General features: G+C 38.3%; 1 protein-coding gene, 1 long non-coding RNA gene and 1 other non-coding gene across 5 annotated transcripts in view; 1 reads left to right on the forward strand and 2 right to left on the reverse strand.

The window, feature by feature from the left end:
• The first annotated feature begins 3,518 nt into the window (after nt 1-3,518).
• Nucleotides 3,519-11,406, forward strand: part of PAPOLG (poly(A) polymerase gamma) — a 30,204-nt gene continuing 22,316 nt past the window's right edge. For all 3 annotated transcript variants that reach the window (XM_029937421.1, XM_029937423.1, XM_029937422.1), the window contains exons 1-3: nt 3,519-3,764; nt 6,917-7,078; nt 8,557-8,623. In XM_029937421.1, the coding sequence (XP_029793281.1) occupies nt 3,748-3,764; nt 6,917-7,078; nt 8,557-8,623 (246 nt within the window). In that variant the 5' untranslated portion in view covers nt 3,519-3,747. The remainder of the gene's footprint in view (nt 3,765-6,916; nt 7,079-8,556; nt 8,624-11,406) is intronic.
• Nucleotides 5,109-11,406, reverse strand: part of LOC115289843 — a 10,674-nt gene continuing 4,376 nt past the window's right edge. The window contains exon 2 of the long non-coding RNA XR_003907828.1: nt 5,109-5,483. This is a non-coding gene — a long non-coding RNA (uncharacterized LOC115289843). The remainder of the gene's footprint in view (nt 5,484-11,406) is intronic.
• On the reverse strand, nt 10,770-10,876 carry LOC115290916. The gene has a single exon (XR_003908297.1). It is a non-coding gene; the product is annotated as a U6 spliceosomal RNA (small nuclear RNA).

Genomic DNA, 11,406 nt, shown 5'->3' on the forward strand with positions numbered 1-11,406 from the left:
GAAGACAAGTGGGGGAAACTTGGATGTGTTGGTATTATTGTGGTTATGTAGAAAAGTGTTCTATTTAGATATACATATCAAAATTTAGGAATGAAATGTCATGATATCTGTATTTACTTTAAAATTCTTCAAAAAATAGGTGAAACATAACAAAATGCTAAAATAATTGTTTCATCAGTGTGATAAGTATATGGTGTTTATTATACTAATCTACTTTTATGTACATTTATAATATTCGTAAGTATAAAAAGTATTTTTAATATCTAACATTTGTGAGGGTTTGAGGAACAGACCATCCCATACATATTGTTAGTTACATTGGTATAACCTTCTTAGAGGACAATTTGGAATATATAAATTTTTTTTTAAATATACATACCCTTTAACATAGTAATCTTATCATTAAGAATCCTTTCACAGGAAACCTGAGTGGCTTAGTCAATTAAGCAATTAAGTGATTAAGCGTCTGACTCTTCTTTTCAGCTCTGGTCATGATCCCTCAGCTTTGTGAGTTCAAGCTTGGAGTTGACTCTGTGCTAGCAGCACAGAGCCTTTGTGGGATTCTGTCTCTCTCCTCTCGGTGCCCCTCCCCTACTTGCATTGTCTCCCTCTCTCTCAAAATAAATAAATAAACACGCTAAAAAAAATAGCTCAGGGGTGTCTGGGTGGCTCAATCAACTGGTTAAGCATCTGGCTTTGGGTTAGGTCATGATCTCACAGTTGGTGAGTTGAGTCCCACATCAGGCTGTCTGCTTATCAGCACAAAGCCTGCTTCTGATCTTCTGTATGCCCCCCTCCTCAAAAATAAGTAAACATTATTTTAAAAACGTAAAAAAAAGAATCCATTCAATAACTAGTGACATAAGAATAGAGGATGTAGTATAAAGATATTTATTGTAGCATATTGATAATATAAACAAATATGAAACAATAGGGAAATGGTTAAGTATATTTTGAGAATATATATTATCTATGACAAAGAACACCATGTTACCAGCAAAAAAGACAAAGTAGGTGCATATTTACTGTTCTGGTTTGCTAGGGTTGCCTAACAAAGTACCACGGACTGGGTCGGTGGCTTAAACAACAGAAATGTATTTTCTCACAGTTCTGGAGGCCAGAAGTCTCAGACACGGTGTGTGTACGACTGGTTTCTTCTGAGGCCTCTCTCCTTGGCTTATGGGTGGCCATCTTCTATTGCCTTCACATGGTCTTCCTTGTGTACCCATCTGTGTCCAAATTTCCTCTTCTTATAAGGACACCTATCATCTTGCAGTAGAGGCCACACTAATGACTTCATTTGAACTTAATTACCTTAGGGTGCCTGGGCGGTTCAGTTGGTTGGGTGTCCAACTCTTGATTTCAGCTCAGGTCATGATCTCGTGGTTCCTTGAATTTGAGTTCTGTATCAGCACACTGACCCACACTGTCAATGTGGAGCCTGCTTGGGATTCTCTCTCTCTCTCTCTCTCTCTCTCTCTTTCTCTCTATCCCTTTCCGGCTTGTGCACATATGCTCTCTCTCTCACTCTCTTAAAATAAATCAATAAATAAAAGCAAAAAATTTTAATTTAATTATCTCTGTAAAGACCCTGTCTCCAGATAGAGTCACGTTCTGAGGTACTAGGAGTTGGGGCTCCAACATATAAAACCTTAGGGGCACACATCATAACATTTGCTGACATGGAAAGATGTTTATGACTTTTGGGCTAAAAACATCAAGAAGCAAAACAACATGTACAGTATCCCTTTTTTTTCAAAATTTAGAAACAACAAAAACATACCTCTGGTACATATTTACACATAGCTTGGGGTATATTGAAAACATACCTATCTGAAAGGGTAGATACCCAACTGTTACAAAGGCTCCCTGAGGAATAATACGGCATTAGGAATGGAAGGGAAGGACAGATTTCCACTCTTTCTTTATAAGCATGGGTTATAAAGCATGGGTTGTAATTAGAAAATTTTAGCTTAAAAACAAAAGACCCTTACAAGAAGCCCCAGAGAAGCCCTGGAGGCATCAGAGACTCTCCAGTACCAAGTGCCACAAGGAAAGGAAAGTAGACTTACCAGGGCCCAGGACCAGATGTACACAATCTGTCCTACCTCCCCCATACATTGGCACCATCTCAAGAATTGGGGAGGGGAAGGTCCAGGGTGACCAAGATTGTCTTTGTCTGCCAGCTCAGAAGAATGAGGGATTCAGGGTCAAAATTTCAGTTTTAGAAAACAAAATTAATTTCTTGCATGTCTGAACTTTGAGACTGAGATCCATCTGGCTACACATACTGTTCTCATTTCATTCTCTTACAATCCTACTATCTTCATTTTACGAATGAAGACAGGGCTTCTTAAGGTTAATTTTCCTAAGTATGTAGCAAAACTGAACTCAAATTTTGGCCTCCCTCGCACGGAAGCCCACGCTACCTACTACTTTATGCTGCATCAAATAGGTTCTGCCTTCTCCCCATCACCTGTACCCAATCCCAATTACCAAATCTCGCTAATTCAGGCAGCATCCTCTCTTTTAGGAAGCCACTTTTCAGCATCTCCCCTAACTTTAGGTGGCCCTCTGAGGCCTCCCTAAATCCCTTTCTGAATTTCCATGATCTCTGAGTATATTAGTTCTCCTCCACTAGACTGGAACTCTTAAGCGCAGGAGTTAAATATCTTTAGTGACTGACACACAGTAGGCGCTTTAGTTCCACAACAGAAGAATATCACTTATATTGTTCCCTCACTAAACTCTGAATTTCATAAGGTTAAAGAATACATCTGGTTTTATGCACCATTAAGCCTCTGTTGTCTAACAACACTTGGTTTTCTATAAATATTTTCTAAAGAATGAATGGATAATTTTATAAGTAATCGCCTCTATTTCCTAGGACTCTGAGTCACATTCCGAGAAAAAGCGGCTTCTCGACATCCTTTTCCTTGTAATGGATTAGTGTATTAAATTATTTCTTGGATTTATCCTCCTATTGCAAACTGCTAGCGATTCTCTTTTCACTCCCCCCTCTCACTTAACTGCGGCGGGGGGCGGGGGGGGGATGATGGTAGAGGTGAAGTGAACAGGTTACCCTCCAATTTACAAGCTTGCTTTCCACTGGAATAATTGTAAACTCACACTTTCCTCGGTGTAACCCTCTCACGACAAAATCTCCACGAGTGGATTGATTACGTATAACTATGACTAATTAAAGATGTAGGATAACAGAAGAGTTAAAATTCTATTTGCTAGGCAAGGTTGTGCTCTTTTAAAAATATATATGTCACAGTCTTTCATTAGTGAACAAGAAAAATATGTTCCAAATTACCTTCCAAGCGGTTTGCCTAAATTGACAGTCCGACGGACAAAGGAGGGGACAAAACGTTTCTCCCTACCGGCTTTTGCAGCCAGAGCCGCCGCCGTCTGTGGGCGGGACCACCGGAGTCTCAGGGGACCCAAAGGAGGAGGGGTGGGGTCGAAGGCGGGTCCAGGCCTCCAGGGGCGGGGCCGCGGCGGGCGAGGGGCAGGCTGGGAAGCGGCGCCATATTGGCGTCGGCCGCGCTGTATTGTCATAAATAGAGCCGGTTTTGTGGTGTTTTCACTACTCGGTTGGATGCCTCGGCCGTAGTGAGTGAGAAAGTGAGCGAGCAAGCGAGCTACAAGCGACCGGAGGAAAGTGGACAGGAGGAGAAGGGAAGAGCAAGAACTTGACTCCAGAGCGAAAGATACTCGGCAGTAAGGGAGACGCAGGAAGCGATGAAAGAGATGTCTGCGTAAGTGGTGAGGGGCGGCGTTTGGGGGCGAAGCTGAGAGGGGTGGTTTGGGGTGCTTGGCCCGGGACCCCGTTTCCGTGCCCTGCCCCTCACGCCCTGCCCGTCCCTCGTCCGAGTGGTCTCCTTCCTCGCGCCTGGCCGGTCGGCAAGGGCACCTCCCCTACACCCGGCGGCTCACCTGGCCGCGGCTGAACAGACTGGGGGACTCCTGGAGCCCCCATCTGCCCTCGCCTGTCCCGCCTGTGAGGATGCCCCCAGACAAGTAAGCGGCCGGAGAGGCGCGGTGTCCGTGGGGAGAAATTGTCGGTCAGTCTCCTGCCCCCAGCTCTGTCTGAGCCCGTCTCTGCTCCTGTCTGCATTGGCGCAAATACCATCCCCCTACCTCCCCCTCCTCCCTCCCTCCCGGCTGTCTCCTGGTCTTCAGGAGTGAATGACCTATCCCAGCCCATGGGTTTCTTTTTAATAAAGACTATGATCTTTAAGCTCTCCCCCGGCCTCCCCCACCTACCCACAGTTTATCTGCCAGTCTGGACCTCCTGCTCACACTTTGATAAGTCAGAAACGGTTTCCGTGCTTGGCAAATTTTGTTGTGGCTTCTAACATTTTGGTTTATTAGGAAGTAATTTAAACAGAAAAATTCAGAGAATAATGTAAGCATCATTCGTGTAGTCATCATTCATCTCTCCCAAAGCATAACATTCTCTGTGTGGAGAGTGTGTGTGTGTGTACATAAATATCTTTAGAAGAAATCAACTATTACAGATGTGTTTGAAGGATTCTCTGACCTCTGGTTTCATTCACCTCCCTCGCCACAGTCCTCAATTTGATGTTTATTGCTGCATTTTTAAAAATCCTATTACAACATATCTATGTGTCCATAATAACTGGCATTGTTTTACTTGCTTTTAAGCTTTGTGTAACTGGTGTCACACTTGTCATTCTGCAACTTCTTTAGTGCAATATAGTATCTGTGACCTTTGTCCCTGTTAATATTTTCAACTCTAATGAATATATATTAAGTCACCTGTAAGTTACATTGTAGGGATACACCTTAGTTTAGTTTTTTTTTTTTCCTGTTTTGACTTTCAGATTGTTTTGAAGTTTTTTTTTAACTTTATTTAAAGAGAGTGCACACACAAGCGGGGAAGAGGGGCAGAGAGTTTTTTTTTTTTAATGTTTTTAAATGTATTTTTGAGAGAGACAGCACATGAGTGGACAAGAGGCAGAGAGAGAGGGAGACAGGATTATGAGCCTGATGTGGGGCTCAAACACCGGAAATGTGAGATAATGACCTGAGGCAAAGTCCAAGTTTGATGCCCAATCAATTGAGCCATGCCTGTGCCCCATGTTTCAAATTTTTTAATGGTACAGTGTGGCAGTAAACATTCTTGTGCATGTTTCCTTGTACACTTGTACTAGAATTTCTCTAGAGTGTTTACTTGTAAGTGAAATTGATGAGTTGAAGAGAATGTGGAATTCTTTTGCTTGCTTTTTTCCCCCTCTCTCTAGATGAGGGATTCAGATTCGCAGATTTGGAATTTTAGTGCTAGTAGAGATCTTCATAGCCAATTTTCTCAGCATACACATAAGAAAGTGCGACCCAGGATCATAGTGTCCGAACTGAAGTACTTGCTGAAGGAAGAATGGAGTGGTGGAAAGATCTTGGGTTTTAGAGTTCAAATTCTGGTTCTTCGTATCCCTTGGATCTTGGGTACCTATCTGTAAGATGGCACTTATTCAATACCTACTTCTTACAGTTATTGTTGAAATTAATTGATCATGTATACTTAGTCTGTCCCATCCATTTACCATACACATATAAACACAAACAATACCAAAATACCTCTCTTTCCAGCTCTCCTAGAGGTAAAAAGCTAATTCTTTAAAAAGAATCTCCAGTGAAAAATAACAAAGTGAAATTTTTTTGTTCCACAGGAAAATTAATACCAGAAAGAAATTAAAGTCACTAATATTGATATTACCCTTTTATGTCTCTGAATTATTTCAGAAGATAACATAGGCTGTTTTATCTTCCATTTGATTCTCCCTCCCTACCTAAAGAAATCTTTAGCCAAGGAGCATGCCTTACTGTATGAACTTAGTGATTAGGCAGTGTTTTGATCAGTTAAAATTCAAAACAATCACTACTGTATTTTTGTGTGTTATACAGGGCTAATTTATTATTTAAGACTGTTTTCTTATATTTTGAGATTACCTTCTTTACTGCTGTTGTTGATGGTCCTTACTGTTAAATGGTAAGGATAGATGGTAGGGTTAGTTGGTTATTGTGTATGTTTATTTTTACTTTACTTTCTTAGCAAAATAAAAAGTTATACCAACCCATGGTGGTCCCAAAATGTATTCTGAAATTACTGGCCTGTGTAAATCCAAGATCACAAATTCAGTTGTACTTTATTCAAAACTATAATTTCCTGATAGTAGGATCTTTTGGAGGCTAGCTTATATTGTATCCATAAAAGTATAAAGAATTTGATAATTATGTAGTGTGAAATGGACCAATCTAAATGAAGAGAACAATTAACGAGAGTCTATGTTAGAACTATAAGTTTGATTTGAGCAAAGGATGTTAATGTTGGTTTCTCAAGGACATATCCAAGTTGTGATTTCTTTTTAAAAGCCCGGATATTTCACAAGGACCTTCTAATGGGATGTTTTGTTTCTTTCCTGAGGGGAGAAAAACATTGTTCTTACTCAGAGCTTTCTTTTTAAGTGGCTGACTGCTCTTCAGAGATTGAATATAGATGGTACTTGACTTAAGTCCGCAGTGTGTAGTGGAGGTGGCCCTGGCCCAGCTCCCATTCAGGCTCTTTGCCTTTGAGCTAAGTGGTGCTGGCACAGTTGTCCTGATGCCAACACATGCTGCTTTTGGCTTGAAAAGACCTCCTAACCATGAAGCTGGAGACAGTATGAATAGCCCTTCATCAAAATAAACACAAAATATCCTTTTTTTATGGAAACCAATTTGACAATAAACTATTATTAAAAAAAAAAAAAATACCCTTTTTTCCCTTTAAAAAAAAGTGCCTGCCCCAACTGTTTGTATTAAGTAAACTTAATGAGTGGATTGAGAGATTCATGTGTCCATATGATATGATACGGTAAATTTTTTCTGTTTCATTTTTCTTGAACAGAAACACGATGCTGGACAGCCAGCGTCAACAAAAGCATTATGGAATCACTTCTCCAATTAGTTTGGCATGTCCGAAAGAAATTGATCATATTTATACACAGAAATTAATTGATGCCATGAAACCATTTGGAGTATTTGAAGATGAGGAAGAACTGAACCACAGGTATGTCATTTAAGAATGGAAAGTATTTAATAGTACATTAAATATTTAATCATAAGTTCTGCACATATATATATATCAGGTACCTACCATGACTCTGCCTAGGGATACAAAAATGAGGAAAAGAGAAATTTTGGCCTTTCTAGAGCTTATGGTTTAGTTGGAGGTTAGAGAAAAAGATTTAGCCAAATAAGTAAATAAATACAATGTTACAGATGAAAAGTGCTGCCATGAAAAATGAAGCTGGAAGTGGAGTTTTTGGGAAGGCCTCATTGACATTTGAGGGATATTTTGAGAGGGAGGGAACTATGTAGATATTTGAGGGAAGAGCATACTAGGCAGAAGTTTAGAGGTGGGAATGTACCTGGTGTATTTAAGGAATATGTAGGAATGGTAACCTAGGTGTCCGAAGCAGAGTGAGTAAGCAGGGGAATACTGGCTTAAAGAATGTGAGGTGGGCAGGAGCTTGGGGAGCTAGGTTGCTTGGGACCTTGTAAGCCATTGTAAGTTTCAGCTTTTACTCTAAGCGAGATAGGAAGCCATTAAGTTTTTGAGCAGAAAATTGACATGATTTACTCATGTTTCAACACAGTCTGGCTGCTATATTGAGAATAGCGGAAGAGGGATCAAGGGCAGAAATGGGGAGACACATTAGGAGGCTGTTATAATAACCCAGGGAGGAAAGGACTGTTGGATGAACTAGGGGGATGGTAGTAGAAGTGATAAGAAGTAGTAGAATTCTGGATATATTTTAAAAGTAGGGTTGTTTAATGACCAGAATGTGTGTGAAAGAGAGAGGTTAAGGATGATGACAAGATTTTGGGTGTTAGCACCTCAAAGAATGGAATTCCATTACCTGGAGAAGGCTGAGGGAGAAGCACATTTGGACACCTCAGGAATTCCATTTTTCAGGTCATCTTTGAGATGCCTAAATTCTACTACTGCCTCCCCAACCTCTTTTCTTTATTTTTTATTTTTTTGTGTGTGGATTTGGATATGCTATTGGTTGAAAATTTGGTTTAATAACAAATTGCTTTTACTAAGTAATATTTTTTTTAAATTAGCTGGTATTTAATTTACTCATTTTAATTATCCAATGACCTATGACTGTCAATGAGAAAATGTCTATCACCATATTGAATTGATTTTATTCTATAGTAAGTCTAAGAAAATTAACAATTCAGGTAGCCTCTGCATACTTATTGAAGGTAATTTTGATTTTTTTATTAGGCTTTTTGAATTTTTTAAAATAGCTCAAAGACCAAAATACTTTCATCACATTTGTCATTTCTTTAAAACTCTTAGGGACCTAAGAATGCCAAAGAGATATGCCATGTACCAACAGATGCAACAGCATTAGCCCATATAGAATGTGCTTTTACTCTAGCACCAACACAAAGGTTCTTCCTATATGTTTAACTGCTTTTTTAAATACTGGTTTTGGGTTTTCTTAGTCTAAAGCATGTTATTTTTTATTATAGGTTGGTGGTACTTGGTAAATTGAACAATTTAGTAAAAGAATGGATTTCTGATGTCAGTGAGAGTAAGGTAAGACTCTAAACTGCATTGAATTTATAGTTTCATTATGTTCTGGTCCTTAGTCCTAGTTAATAAGATGTAGAAATTGAGAATAATCTGAACTATATTAAAACTAGGCTTTTTGGTATACTTGATAATGAATTCGTCTAGGTAGTTAAGTCTCTAAATAAATGAGGATTTATGCTAATGTCTAGCTATGGTTCTACATAGATTTCTTGCTTGAATTACATATAGTGAGCCAAAGTTTAAATATCAAGGGATTTTAGTTTAAAAGTCAAGATTTCAGACATCTTGTGAAATGCCAGATCTGGCAACCTCGGGCCTGCCTTTGTGCAAAGCCGGAAGAGGCTTCAGTGGATTTGGGCTCCTGCCCTCCAGGGTTTCATGGCTTGGTCTCTCTGACAAGCACCTGTCACTTACCCATCAATTTTGTGTTTCTTGGGTTTCCCTCTATTTGCATACCTGCCTGGACCCTGAGACATAAGAGTTTGCAAATCCTAATTTGTGATCATACAACTTTGTTCCCCTTCTGTAGCTTAACTATTTTTCTTCTAACATAAGTTACATTTTCTTACAGTATTTTGAATGTAATTGAATTTTCATTTGAAAATCATCGCTGAATATTATTTTACTGACTGTACTAAATTGAAATAGGGTGTGTACAATTGGATGATACCATATGCCCCTTCACTACATGGTCCAAACTGTTGTATTTTAAGTTTTTTGTTTTTATAGTTTTTCTATTTCTTCTTTAACAATAATCTGCTGAAAGTTAATATCTCACAGCAGTCAGTGTGTCTCTCTAAATTCTTCCTGCCCCTTACTCTGCCTGAGTTCAGAAATTAGATACCTGTCAGAATTCTTTATTTTGTAAGTTTTATTTCTTTCTGTCCTATGATACATGTTTAAAATTGGTTCTTTTAGGGGCCACCTGGGTGGATCACTCAGTTAAGCATCTGACTTCAGGTCAGGTCATAATCTCATGGTTCGTGGGTTCAGGCCCGTGTTTGTCTCTGATAGCTCAGAGCCTTGAGCCAGATTGAGATTCTGTGTCTCCCGGATTCTGTCTGCCCCATCCCCGCTCATGCGCTCACGTCGTGCACTGTCTCAAAAATAAATATTACAAATAATTTGACTTCTAAAATTGATTCTTATAGACTCTGAATAAGGTCATGAGGGACTCTGCTAAGTCTTCAGTCATTGAGTTTAAATAAATGGTCTTTATGTTGTTTACTTTTGCTGCCAAACAGCTATCTGACTCATTTCTGAGCTCTCAGCAAGATTATCAGTAGTTGAGATTTTCAGATAAGTTGAATTCTAAACAGGTGAAATGCTAGTCATAAGTAACAAAAAAAATTCACTTTTGTTTTTCTGCTACTAGGTGGTCAGCTCCTTAAGAAAAAAGACCTAACTTCAGAACAGAACTCAGGCATTAAATAAATGTTAAAGGAATCCATTGTCCCTCTCTAATCAACCCATAATTGTTAACACGTGTGCAAACCAAATACTCAACTTGCTAGAATTCTTTAAAAATCATAGTAACCAGCTTTATGACTTATTGTGCATGGTCTTTATGTCAGCTATTATGGTTTTACCAAGGTCTTTGTTTCCATCCCCATTCTATGATGCATTCATGATAGTCCACAAAAGAGGCTATACTAATTTGTTGAGAGATGTACCTAATTTTCTGCACAATTTCTTTGCACTTAACTGAAAAATCCAGTAGAATTCCATTTCAAGGTCAAAAAGTATTTGTTTTCTTATTAAATTGCTTTTTCTCCCATGTTACTCACATCAGTTGTTTAATCTACAAAAAGCAATCACTGGTTTGCATTTAATTTTTTTTAGGCATAAAAATTTAAGACTTTGACACATTTTGGCTTTTTCCAGCAAAGTAAATAAAATATCTAATTACAAAAAAATTTTTTAATTTGTTTTGATATCTTCCATTGTGTGGATAGAGTGATTTTTTTTCATTTTCATTTTCTAATCCTTTTATCTATGCATATTTTAATTCGGAAAACTATTGGAAGGATTTGAGTTAGTTAGATCAGAGTTCATTTAAATATTCTACACATAGTTGGGATATTTAAACTGTAAACAGTCTAACACTCAGATCAGTTTAATTAAATACTGTGTTTGTGATTAAATTTTTTTTAATAGGGAACATTTCACAAATTAGCATGTCATCCTTGCACAGGCACCATACCAATCGTCTCTGTATCATTCCAGTTTTAGTGTATGTGCTGCTGAAGCAAGCACTGTGATGAAAATATTTTAACTCTGATTCAGTGTATCACTTTCTCATAAAATCTGTAAGAATCTTGTTTTTCAAAGTAGAAATGTAAAAAATAGAAATTAGGAAGGTAAACACTAAAAGTTCCCTATCTTTACCTTTTTGATTCATATTAGTCATCAATATATTTACTGACTTCTCACTCTAGAATTATGTGTGGTACTCTTGAAACATTATATCCATTAAACAGAGGGAATAAATAATATCTTGTTAAACAGATTTCATTCAAGTTAATCAAGAAATATTATTCTTTGAAACTTGGCACCAGGCATTATAAAAACTAAGAAGTAGTAGATATATAGTAGATATAATTCTCATTTTCATGAATTTAAATCTAGGTAAGAGATGGGTCATATGTTCAGCAAAAAAAGTCAATAAATGTAATAGAATAGAGGAGAAGAGAGGGGGCTCATCAGAGTAGGTTTCATGAAAAAGGTAGAACTTGAAATGAACTTTGAAAAAATAGTTGGTACTGAGATACCCAGAGAAGGATGGG

The sequence above is a fragment of the Suricata suricatta genome, chromosome 4 (genome assembly GCF_006229205.1).
Source record: "Suricata suricatta isolate VVHF042 chromosome 4, meerkat_22Aug2017_6uvM2_HiC, whole genome shotgun sequence".
Lineage (NCBI taxonomy): Eukaryota > Metazoa > Chordata > Mammalia > Carnivora > Herpestidae > Suricata > Suricata suricatta.